General features: G+C 34.6%; 1 protein-coding gene across 5 annotated transcripts in view; it reads left to right on the forward strand.

Annotated features, from left to right (window-relative positions):
• The window catches only part of CCSER2 (coiled-coil serine rich protein 2), a 151,793-nt gene that overhangs the window by 126,296 nt on the left and 11,939 nt on the right, over positions 1–13,558 (forward strand). For 2 of the 5 annotated variants that reach the window (XM_032423831.1, XM_032423832.1), the window contains exon 9: positions 7,832–7,916. The exons of 2 other annotated variants lie outside the window; for them this stretch is intronic. In XM_032423831.1, the coding sequence (XP_032279722.1) occupies positions 7,832–7,916 (85 nt within the window). Of the gene's footprint in view, positions 1–7,831; positions 7,965–13,558 lie in introns of all 5 variants that reach the window. One more of the 5 variants, XM_032423830.1, reaches the window with a different exon arrangement.

The following is a 13,558-nucleotide window of genomic DNA, read 5'->3' on the forward strand; positions in this document are numbered from 1 at the left end:
TCCCTCTCCTTCTACTACTCCCCCTGCTTGTTCCCTCTCTCTCTCTCTGTCAAATAAATAAATAAATTTTTTTTTTAAGATTTTATTTATTTATTTGACAGAGGGAGACACAGCGAGAGCAGGAACACAAGCAGGGGGAGTGAGAGAGGGGGAAGCCCGATGTGGGGCTCGATCCCAGGACCCCGGGATCATGACCTGAGCCGAAGGCAGACGCTTAACGACTGAGCCACCCAGGCGCCCCATAAATAACATTTTTAACATAAATAAATCTGTGATCCATTTTGAGTTAATTTTTATGTAGGATATGAGGTTTGGGTCAAGGTTCATTATTTTCCTACAATTACCCAGTTGCTTTGCACCATTTAAAAAAAATATTATCCTTTCTCTATTGAATTACTTTTGTGTTTTTGTCAAAAGTCAGTTGACTATATATACTTGTATGGATCTACTTCTGGGTTTTCTATTCCACTGATCTATGTGTCTACCCCTCCACCAATACTGCACTGTCTTGATTGCTCTAACTATAAAAAGTCTTAAGTTGAGTGATTCCTCCTACTTTTTCTTTTTCATAATTGTTTATATATTCTAATTTATTTGCTTTTCTGCATAATTTTAGAATTAGCTTGTGTTTATCTAAAAAAAGAATCTTGCCAGGATTTTGACAGAAAATGTGTCATACCTAAATATCATTTTGGAGTTAACATCTTTAGTATGTTGAATATTCCAATCCATGAATAACGTATATCTCTCCATTAATTTAAATCATTTTTTAAATTTCTTTAATCAACATTTTCTCGTTTTCTGAATACGAGTTCTACATATGCTTTCTTAGATTTATTAAGTATTTCATCATATTGAGTGGGATTATAAATGGTATTGTCTTTTAAATTTCAGTTTCATGTGTTTATTGCTGGTATTTAGAAATACAAATGACTTTTTTTTTTTTTTAAGATTTTATTTATTTATTTGACAGAGAGATAGCGAGAGCAGGAACACAAGCAAGGGGAGTGGGAGAGGGAGAAGCAGGCTTCCCGCCGAGCAGGGAGCCCGATGCGGGGCTCATTCCCAGGACCCTGGGATCATGACCTGAGCTGAAGGCAGACGCCTAACGACTGGGCCACCCAGGCGCCCCTAGAAATACAAATGACTTTTGTATATGGATCTTGTATCCTATGAATTTATTAAACTCACTTTCTGGTTCTGGGTTTTTCCTGTAGATCTAGATTTTCTATGTGGATTGTCATGTCATCTGCAAATAGGAACAGTTTTCTCAATTTTTTGATCTATATATCTTTTATTTCCTTTTCTTACATTATGCCACTGGCTAGGACCTTTCAATAGTATGTTGAATAAGAATGATGAAAGTGAACATTCTTGCCATGTTCCTGATCTATGGGGGAAAGCATTCAGTATTTCACCATTAAATAAATGTTAGCTATAGATATTTGAAAGATGCTTTTTATCAAGTTGAGAAGTTTCCTTTCTATTCCTAGTTTGCAGAGAATTTTCATCATGAATGTGTGTTGGATTTTGTTCAGTCCTTTCTCTATACTAATATATGAACATGTCATTTTTTTTCACTTTAGCCTGTTGATTGCATTGATCATTTTTGGAATCAGTCTTGTTGACCTAAACCCTCCTTGATCATGGTGTATAATTCTTTTATGTATTTCTGAATTCTAATCAATAATATTTTGATAAAGCTTGTTTATGTTTATATTCATGAGGAGTAATAGTCTGTTGCTTTCTGTTTTTTTTTGTTTTGTACTATCTTTGTCAGTTTTCTATTAGGGTAATTCTAGCCTCATAAATGAGTGGGGAAGTATTCTTTCCTCTAAATATGTTTTCTGGAAGAGATTATGTAGAATTGGTGTTAATTCTTTAAACATTGGTAGAATTCTCCAGTGGACCATCTAGGTCTGAAGATTTCTTTTTTGGGGAGTGTTTTAATTGTTATAGACCTATTCAGATGATCTCTTTCATCTCAGATGAGTTTTCATAGTTTGTGGTTTTGAGGAATTTGTCCATTTCTTCTCATTTGCCAAATTTATGACTGTAAAGTTGTTTATAGTATTCCCTTTTAATGGTTGGGGGATCTGTATTGTGACCCTGTTTCATTCACGATTTTGGTAATTTGAATCATCTCTCTGATCTTCTTTATCATTTGTAGTGGTTTGTCAATTTTATCAAACTTTTCAAAGAACCAACTTTTTGTTTCCTTGATTACCTCTGTTTTTCTGTGTTCAGTTTCTGTAGTTTCTGCTCTTTATTGTATTCTTTTTTCTACTTACTTCTGGTTTATTTTGGTATTTTTTCCCAGGTTTCTTAAGGTGGCAGTTCAGCTTATTGATTTGAGGGTTTTTTTCTCTTTTCTGTTACTGCTATAGCTGTGTTCTACAATTTTCAATATGTATTTCTTTTGTATTCAGTGTGTGTGTGTGCATGTGTGTGTGTGTTTAATTTCCCTTGAAACTTCTTTGATCCATGAAATTATGTTGTTTAGTATCCAAGGGTTTGGAAATTTTTCTATCATTTTTCTGTTACTGATTTCTTTTTTTTTTTTTTTTAAGATTTTATTTATTTGACAGGGAGAGACAGTGAGAGAGGGAACACAAGCAAGGGGAGTGTGAGAGGGAGAAGCAGGCTTCCTGCCGAGCCAGGACCCGATGCAGGGCTTGATCCCATGACCCTGGGATCATGACCTGAGTTGAAGGCAGATGCTTACTGACTGAGTCACCCAGGCGCCCCTTGGTTACTGATTTCTAATTTGATTCCGTAGTGGTCAGAAAACACATTCTGTGCAATTTTTATTCTTTTAGTTTGCTGTGGCCTACACTGTGGTCTGTTTTGGTAAGTGTTCTATGGACTCTTGAAAAGAATGTTTATTTGGCTTTTGCTGGATGGAGTAGTCTATATATGTTGAATAGATCCTGATTGTTGATGGTATCCTTGAGTCCTTCTGTATCACTGCTGATTTTATTGTCTAGTTGTTTTATCAATTAAGAGAGGAGTGTTAGACTTTCCAACTGTAATTATGGATTTGTCTGTTCTCCTTTCAGTTCTATCAGTTTTTGTTTCATGTGTTGCACAGTCCTATAGTTTGGTGCATACACATTTAAAATCACTATGTCTTTTTGGTAGATTGACCCTTTTATCATTTTATAAGGTCACTTTTTATACCTGGTAATTTGCTCTGAATCCTCCTTTATTTGATATTAATATAGCAACTCTTACTATCTTTTGATTTTTTTGCATGGTATAACTTTTTCCTGTTTTACTTTATTTTTTTTTCTTCTTTCACATCTTTAATATTCAACAATTATGTCTCTCCTTAATATCCTTTGGCGTTAAATTTAATTGACCCTGGTTATGTCAATTAGAAGCACTTGTATTATTTATGGATTTTTTATGAATTGTCTTTATCAGGTCTGTAGAGCTTTAGGCCACTTGCTTATTCATCACCTTGTTCATCAAATCCCCATCTTAAAATATGGGGATTTCTGAAATAGTTTTTAATACAATAAAACATCCACTCTTACTACTGTATCCTGATGTAGGTGGCAAACATTTTCTGTAAAGGACCAGATAGTAAATATTTTAGGCTTTATAGGTAACATACTGTCTCTGTCACCTCTTCTTCTTCTTAGCAACCTTTTATTTTTTTTTATTATGTTATGTTAATCACCATACATTACATCATTAGTTTTTGATGTAGTGTTCCATGATTCCATGATGTAGTGTTCCATGAAACAAGTGTTCATTGTTTGTGCATAACACCCGGTGCCCCATGCAGAACATGCCCTCTTTAATACCCATCACCAGGCTAACCCATCCCCCGACCCCCCCTCCACTCTAGAACTGTATTGTTATATATAAAGTGAATTTCTTGTGTCCTGCATATGATTGGGTCATGATTCTTTATCCACTCTGCCAGTCTGTCTAATTGGTGTCTATACACCTTTATATTTCATGTAATTACTGATATGTTAAGTCTGCCATTTTATTTTTTGTTTTGTTTCCTCTCATTTGTTTCTGGTTTCCTTTTCTTGCCTTTCTGTATGTTACTTAGACCTCTTAGACTTCCATTTTGGTTTATACATAAGTGTTTTGAGTGTATCTGTTTGTATGGGACTGTTATGGTTGTTGTAAGTATTATACCCTTTAAGTCCCTTTCTCTCCCCCATTTATAATATAAGTGTCTTAAATATTTCCTATACATATATTAAGAATGACATAAGACAATATTAGAGCCAGGGAAGGATGGAAGCCTAGGCTCCATCGTTGGTCTTTTCTGTTGGGAATAGGGCTGGGGCTGCAGTTTTTCTTGTGGCATTTAGCATGTCCTTGTGTACAGGTTTTGTGAACTGCTAGGCTACCTCTTTCCTGGTTCTTTGGCATGGTTCAGGATTTTCTTGACACTATTTCTGTTTTTGTTTTTGTCTGTGTCCAGTGGCGTTTCTGTGTGCTGGCTTCTCCATCACCTAGTCTAGGATACGTTAGGCAAAAAGATACCTCAGGAATTTTCTACTATGTCCTCAGATTTCAAGGTCCCTAGCTGATCTATCTTCTTAGCTCCACCTTTCAGAGTTTTATGTTTGTTTTATATATAATGTCAAGAGTTTTGGCCTCTACTTTGCAGAAGGAGAAGGGGAAGTGTTTGATTAAATTTTAATCAAAGTATATTTCTGCTCTGTGAAAGTCACTTACTGAAGCTATAGTTGACACCAAGAAAAGTGAGAAAGCTGTTATTCTCAGGGTGGTTATATTTCATAGAAGAATAAGAGCAACATTCAAATCAACATAATGAAAAGCAGAAGAAAAATTCCCTGAGACAAGCGCCCACCAAACGATGTAGATATTTATAAACAAGAATGATCATAATCAGTTCAGGTAGGATCCAGAGAAGCTTTGAGAGGCTGGATAGGAATTAGGTAGATGGGGATGGAGAAGTGGAAGGAGACATTTGAAGTGAAGTAAATAAAATGAGTAATATTCTTTGCCTTTCTAGACATAAACTGAAATGACAGCTGTTCAACTGGTAATAAATGGGTGCCCCTTGGCAGGAGCAGGCAAAGCTATTTATGTATTTATTTCACAAGGTTGTCTCTCTTTCCCTCTCATGCTCAAGCCCATCCCAGAGATCATGGTTTGTTGATCTTGGGTGAGGGAAGATGGGTATCATTGTTTTTGTTTCTAAAATTCTTAGGTGCTTGCAATGTGTAGCCAGACCTGATGTTATAGCTTTATCTCTAGTTAAATACATTAACTTCATTTGTTTTTTAATAGCTTCATTTAATTCAGTGTAAATCCATAAACAGTTATTTAGAGTCTGCTGTGTGTTAGGGACTGTTAGGCAAAGAAGGTAGGACATTTAACATCCTTTAAAACTCCTGCCAGGTTCTCGGTATTTTGACAGATAGTTTCACTTAAATTATTTCAGAGAACTAATGAATTATCATGAGACACCATTTAATACAAAGTTGGTTGTTTTAAATGCCATATAAATAGTTATAAAATTAAAGGATAGGGGTGCCTGGGTGGCTCAGTCGTTAAGCGTCTGCCTTTGGCTCAGGTCATGATCCCAGGGTCCTGGGATCGAGCCCCGCGTCGGGCTCCCTGCTCAGTGGGAAGCCTGCTTCTCCCTCTCCCACTCCCCCTGTTTGTGTTCCCTCTCTTGCTGTCTCTCTCTGTGTCAAAAAATAAATTAAAAATCTTTAAAAAAAAAATTAAAGGATAACAATGATTGGAGTGGGGATAAGGACAGATATGTGAGTCACTGAATTCTAAGAACTGAAAGGGAGAATCTCCTTAGAGTGAACCATTCTGTCTTAGTCTGTTTGGGCAGCTATAATAGACCACCACAGACTTATAAACAATAGAAATCTTTTTCCCACAGTTTTGGAGGTTGGGAGGTCCAAGAGTAAAGACACCGGCAGATTCAGTGTCTGGCAAGGGCCTGCCATAGACAACTGTCTTCTCCTTGTGTCCTCTTGTGGTGGATGGGGCAAGAGAGCTTTCTGGGGTTTCTTTTATAAGGGCACAAATCCCATTCTTGAAGGCTCCACCCTCATGACCTACTCACCTCCCAAAGTCCCCACCTCCAAATACCATCACACTGGGGGAATAGGTCTCAACATATGAAATTTGGGGGGAACACAAATAATTCATTCTCTAGCACATTCTAATCCTGCAAATGAGGAAACTGAGGCTCAGAGAAGATCAGTGACTTTTTTAAGGTTATAGGACTTACGGAAGATCCAAAGAAAAACACAATTCTCCTGGCTCCTAGTCAGTACTATTTTCACAAACCTCCAGAGAGAATTTATTTCTTTGAAAAGGAATCTGCTGGTTTAGCTTATATACAAAATCCCCATCTGAAAGTGTCTTTACCCAGTACAGTGGATGGAACCTTGGCCCTGGTGAAACTCATAGGAAAAGTGCAAGCCCCTTCTTGGTTGAGGATTTGTTTTGTGTAAAGCTTTTGAACCAAAACATATCTGAAACAGCAAAATAGAATTGTATCAGGCACTCTCTTTGGAGAACACTTGGGATTATCACCCTATTAAATATTTTCTAAGCTACTTTCACAAACACCTGTGGCTAAATTAGTGGAGAAAAGATAATAATTTCAAAAGATAGGATCTTTACTTACTAGGATATTCTAAAAATCATTAATTCCACATGGTTTCTGGGAGCTGTTTTTCCCCTTCATTAACATAGAAAGTGGATCATTCTGTTTTTGTTTTATAGTGAGCAGTGTAGATACAATTACTCTTAAATTTAAATTAAGTATCTGATTATACTGAACTGAGCCAAGAAATATTGATACAGAAGTGGAAAAAAAAAATTTATTTGGACCAGTGTGTTTGTGAAATCTGTAAACACCAATAAAAACTACATTAGTAATTTTCTAATTATGTCTATGTCAGATTAATTTGTCTGTAAATTATGCATACTTTTGCAAATTGAACTGGGTATGATGATTATTTTATTTACAGCTCATTTTCCTTGATGATTTTGTTAGTGTTTTAATAGTTTTATTTGTGGCTATATTTCAGTCGATGAGGGTGCTAGGAACAGACCTGAGACCCAGTCTGGTTCTATTTGTGAGACATTGCACGAATCTTTTTCTCGATAACCCAGTTTTATCTGGAAAGTGAGGAAATTGAAGTAAATGCCATTGCAGATGTATTCCAATTTTGATAACCTGTTATTAAGTAAATCTAAGAAACCATAAGTTACTCATATTAAAAAGCGTGCATGTTTAACCTGTGGCCTGTATGTCACATTCTTGACAGTACTCACTCTCAGAACATCCTGAGTCTTTTTAATGCTGTGTTGGTTCTGCTATCTTCAGCCAATGTTCTTTATTTTACCTGCTAATCCTCTGAAAACCTACGATTTAAAAAGAAATAAAAATTTTTTATATGATAGTTTTCTTGTTGCCTGATTTATAATTGATGCAATTTCTGTGTTTAACACTTAAAAGTCTATCTCCCTTTTTAAATGCTTTCACATTTTTAAAAGACTGGAATCTGCTATTTAAAAAAGAGCTATATGATGATAAATGTAATGTATATGAGAAAATATATATTTCATTTCTTATGTATTAACTATATTAGGGGAAAATAATTTTTTTCTTAAAATATTTGGTAATACCTAGGTTTGGATTATGATGTATTTTTAATCATTTGAGCTACCTATATTAAAAAAATGAAATCTTCTTATTAACACTATTGTTGTTATTTTTTTTTTAAAGTATGACTTTGGTTTCTCTATTTTTCGGTTCCCTTTTTTATTATACCTCCCTACCCCATCTCTCTCTGCACAGGGTGGGTATTCTGCTCCCTCCTTCTCTCCTTGGCAGGGCTCCTTCCAGGGGATCCCACGGACTGTTCCGCCGCACCGCAGACAGAGTGAGTCTGTGTCTCTCACTCCTATCCTGCTCTGGCTTCCCGTTCATGGTATTTCCCTTCTGCATGACCTGTCCCTCCCCCAGCACCCCATCTCCTGTCCAGAGTGACCTGCAGGCATGTGCTAAACCAGCACTCCCTGGGCTCTCTTCTCTTAATTAACCCTTCCTTTGACTGCATGTGAATAGACTTCTACTTAGAGCCTTAGGAGAACTGTCTGAAATTAATCTCATTTTAATGCTGTTTAAACCTATTGCCAGTGACCCTAGATCTACTGACATGCATCTGCCTTTAATGTATTTTCTCTTTTTGTGACCTTGAGATCTATGAATAACAAAATTTTTTTATCTAGTTACGTCAAAAATGTACACACCATTTGCAGCGATATGGACAGATGCATACTGTTTGAGGGAGCAGGCTTACTAGACCATTGCACATTTCTTTAAATCCTAATCAAGAAGCTTCGATTGCATTTCACTGTCATCTAAAAGCAGTCTTTTTATCTTTTTAATTTAATCATTTCAAGGGTTTAACAACTAATATGTTTTTGTAATTCATCAGCTGCTTTACAGTACAGAAAAAAATGGCTTTTGAATATGCATGGTTTACTAACATTTCTAATGATTTAGTAATTGTTTGACTTAAAAAATTTTTTGTTTACATTGAATCTGCTTTCCAAAACAGTGTTTATTATTTTATATTATGTGCTTAAATACACCTGGTAAGTTGGTTATATTTTATCTTTTTTGAAAAGTCACCCAAAAAAGCTAATATTAATGGAAAAGAGATATTAATATTGTCAATCAGTCACTTTTATGCCTCCTGCATGGATTTACCCTGATTTTTGATTCAGATCAATTTTTTTATAAATTATCTTTATCCATGTGAAGTATCAAAGGTCCCAAAGTTTTAAGCAGTTAAAATTAAGAAATGTGATTTATTCAAATAAAAATTCATTTTTTGAATTAGGCAAAGTTATGGGGTATTAGTATGAATTTGAGACAAGGTTTGAGGTTTATTTTTTGGCTATTATGCCTCTGTTTCCCTTTTGTGTTTTTTGTTTCAAAGAAAATAGATTAATAGAAAGTTTGTATAGGCTTTTATGTCAGATTATTTAGTAGCAAGTTAATTTGTTTAGTGGAAGCAATGAGAAGAGGGATTCTTCCTCCTCCTCTTCTTCCTTTCCCATCCCCTACCACCTCTGTACGCCTCCTTTTTACTTCTCTTGTCTTCAATTACTTCCCATTCCTTTCTCCTGTATTAAGTATTCCTAGCACATAAAAAATTACCTTAAAATGCTAGTGAACTAATCTGACTTTCAAAGGGCAGCTATAACATGATAATATATTTTTAGGCTCATAGCTAGTAAATTGCATGGTTTGACAGATTTCTCTCAGATTAACATCCCTGCCTTGAATTTACTGTAACTCCCTTTTAGTTCCTGTCCTCTTTCCCTACCATTCTTCTCCCTCATTCTCCTTCCCTTCAGCTAGCTATAATGTGGAATTGAAGTTTAAGGTTAATTATTCCATATTGCAAACAAAGATTTATGTTTATTTTTAAAACATGTTTCTCAGAAACACTCATTTCACTGGTTTCTTATTTGTATAGCTTTAGAATTTTCTTGTCTCTCCCTTGAGTCATTGGCCCTCCATTTTTAAATGTTTCTTCCTTCTTTCCTCTTGGGTTAGAGCTGCCTTTTTCATTTCCCAACTATGAAGAAGCACTGTCCTGCAACACTATCAAGATCTGTCTTTCTGGCTTTTGTAGATCAAACCTTCCTTATCCTCATCTTCACATTAGTAAGGAGAAAGTTTTGGTTCTGTAGAGTTTGGATGTGTTAGCCACCTATCAGAAAGTAATACATATTGGAGTCTTTTCTTGAGTAAGTTCTCACAGCTTACGTAGCTAAGAGAACTGGCCCTGGAATTTGATCATTGAGACTTGTAGGACCCTGGTTGTGGAAAGTGATAATTAGATGACTTGTTCATGGCTTTTTGATACCTCTTACTGAGTGGGGAAAGTTCCTTTAGAGGAAAAATATATTCTAAACTACACTATTTTGGATTTACCCTGAGAACAGCTAAAGCAGTTTACTAATAAAATTATTATTATTTTAATTTTTAAAGAATATTTTAAATTTCTCCAAAATACAGAATTTTTATAGAATATAAAATATAGAATTATATGTATTATATATAAATTATCTAAAATACAGAATTTTAATGTTTTTAAAGAATATTTTGAATTTTTCTAAAATATAGAAAAGGGGCGCCTGGGTGGCTCAGTCGGTTTAGCATCTGCCTTCGGCTCGGGTCATGATGCCAGGGTCCTGGGATCGAGTCCCACATCCGGCTCCCTGCTCAGTGGGGAGTCTGCTTCTTCCTCTCCCTCTGGCCCTCCCCCTGCTCGTGTGCACGCGTGCGTGCGCTTTCTCTCTCTCTCAAATAAATAAATACAGTCTTTTAAAAATATATAGAGAAGAAAGGTATGGAGTCTCCAATGGTTTTCATAGGGTTTTGGAATAGATCTCCCTCTACCTACACTAAACTTATATTTAGTGAAATAATATTTGTCTCCATGTTTAGTTAGTTAGTATGTGATTCCTAGGGCTGAGTTTTGGAGAAGTTAATTCTGTAAGTGATAGTAGATAGTTGAGAGAGTTCTCCTTTATTATAATCTGTTTCATTAATAAGTTCTTTTTGAGGCCCTCTTGAACATCAACATAAGTGAACTGACTTTTCTTCTAAATGCAAAAGTCAAGCAGGCTTTAGTAAGGGTAGTCTGGTTTTGTTTTTGTTTTTAATTTATAGGAATAGTAGACCTTCCAGCATAATGAGAGCCTGTTCTGGTTATGTAGAGAGTGAAATAATTAACATTTACAGGGAATGTTTAGCTCTGGTCACTCAGGAAAGCTGCATTGGCCAAGGATGTTCTTGCTGAATTTAAGAATAACTCTAGAAAAATGGAGAAAAAAGGAAAATCCTGGTCTTTATATATTTTTCTCTGACTTCCATTTCTTTTCTTGAATATGTTACTAGTCTCAACTTGATAATGCTTGTCTTCCAATTTCAAATTAAATTTTTCTCTAGGTTAGTAGAAAATATCTACCTTTGGACGTAGAAGAGGTCTTCTTCTTGTCCTGACTTCAGCTTTTGTCCAAATTGACTTAACTAACATTAGTTTAGTCTTTTTGATATCCAACTGTATAAAATTAGGAATGATAAATAACCTACCTCGTAGTAGGAAAATTTAATAAAAATAATTGCTTTTGGCAAGTAAAAAGCCCTAATGGTAATCTGAAGTAGCACTTCTTGCCAGAGCATATACTTTTAGGAATACTTGACTTTTCAAAAAGTATGTTTTGAAGTAATAGTTTTATTTTGAAGTAATTTCTTGTCATGCCTAAAAAGACTATTAAATTTGTTCTTTAACACCTTGATTGGAAGAATTTAGAAATCTTACCAACCTTTACCTTTTTTTTTTTCAACCTTTACCTTTAATGTGCACTAACTTCGGTGAGACAAAAAATGTTTTTAAACAACAAAAATAACATAAGTGCATCTACCTATGTCTTAATAGCTCAGCAGTTTCTTGATGTAGCATTAGTATTGCCTGATTTCTAAATTTATATTATAATAACCATTCCACCCAGAATTACATTAAGAATGATGATTACATTGTCTTATATCCTCCTCCTTCTCTTATAACCCTCAGAGGATATTTTACAAACATTTTTGACAAATGACACTTAAAATTCACTTTATATCACAACCCAGTATGTATTTACTAAACGAAACTATGTACTTAACAGCCCAGCACACATGTGAGTGTATTTAATATTCAGATAAAAGTTGAATGAAATAATACTTTCTCTTAGAATATATAATACTCTCATATTTTCTTCTTAATTTTTTGTTTTGCTTTTTTTCACATAGTATCATTATATGAACATTTTTGATATAGTACATATTTCTTGAAAGCATCATTTTAATGGGTACATGATAATACATTATTATGTGGCTGTACTATAATTAATCTTTTCCTATTGTTGGGCATTGATGTTGTTTACATTTTTCCCTATTAAATAGAGATACGCTTGCAATGACGTTTATCCTTGTGTATAGATCAGTATCACCATCTCTCTTAGGTAGATTACTAGAAGGATGTTGCTTAATCAAAGGGTGTGTGCACTTTCTAAAAACACTTGATGTGTATTGTTGAAATGCCAAACATGTTCATAAGGTATACGTTAATGTGGCTCAATCTGATTGGCTCCACCATGTGACTGTAATCAATTTTATATATAAGGGTAGCATTAGCTTCAGTGCTTTAATGAGAAATTAGCTCTGGGAGTGACTTTTCATAAAAATAAAATATTTTCAGTGAAATGGAAACTAGGGTGACTCAGTAAAAACTGAACAAATAATACAGAATATGACACTCTGTCCATTTTTGTAGCTAATTTCAAGGCTGTTTACTTTAGTCATTGGTTAATTGACTAGAAATGTGCATTAAACTCATGGTCCAGGAGGCTGTCCCATAAACTAGTTTCTCTGGGCACTTTGTAATTATGAGAAACACAGCAATGGCTGTTTTCTGCATAAGACTTTTATAACAACCTGCTCTGTATATTATGGAACTGTTTTGTTAGCTGTGTTTGTTGTACCATAATGCCTGCAGTATCGTACTCTGGATAAATATACCATGCATATTGGTCACAGCAATGGAATGGTACTATTATGATGTTTAGTTTTGTTTTCTGAACTACTCTGAATCCCAGAGGTTAAATGCTAATGGGTTCTGTGTCTTAGAGATAAAGACCTATGAAAATTAAGTATTCACACCGATTGTGCTTGGGTCGTAAACGCTTATTATTTAAGTCAATATTAATCAGTTTGATAGTTTTTAAAGAAGTTAACTGATCAACTTAGAAAGCCATTGAACTCCTTATCTCAGAATTTGTTTATATATAATTTCTGTTTATCAATCAGTTATCTTCTCTAAATTCTCTGAGATCTAGAGGCATCATTCTGAGATCTAGAGGAATAAGAGCATTCCTGGTTCCCAGAACACTTTGGAAGTTGTGATTGGTTTCATGTGAATTACAGAGCAAAATTCTTTGAATCCAGTTATACTAGGGATCTAGTCATATCTTCTATCTTTATAGTGATGTGTGGAGCCTCGCTTATAATTTAGAACATCATATTTAAGACAGACACATACATGAAGATCAGATAATACTTTAATTGGTCTTTAATGCAGCAGTAGTAATAAAAGTGAACTAATATTGAATTGTATTTAGTTTATAATGTGCAAGGCTTTCTGAAATTATTAGAGAAATAATTTCTACTTGCTTTATAAGGGATTACTTGTGGCTAAACGTTTTTAGATCTTTGGAGTATGACTACTGTGTAAAAACCCTTTCAATATTTGATTTGGTAATATTCTTCAAATGATTCCTTTTAAGTGTGAGAAGTTTTACATATACTATTCTGTGGTTATGAATATTTATATTAACTTGCAAACCTCTTTAGCAAGAAAGTATAAATTTATTAAAAATGTTTTCATTTTACATAAATATACTAAATAAAATAATACCGCCTAGAAAAACACAACAAAAGCTAAGCAAATACTGTTGGCTG

Source organism: Phoca vitulina, unplaced genomic scaffold (assembly GCF_004348235.1).
Source record: "Phoca vitulina isolate PV1807 unplaced genomic scaffold, GSC_HSeal_1.0 scaffold29, whole genome shotgun sequence".
Lineage (NCBI taxonomy): Eukaryota > Metazoa > Chordata > Mammalia > Carnivora > Phocidae > Phoca > Phoca vitulina.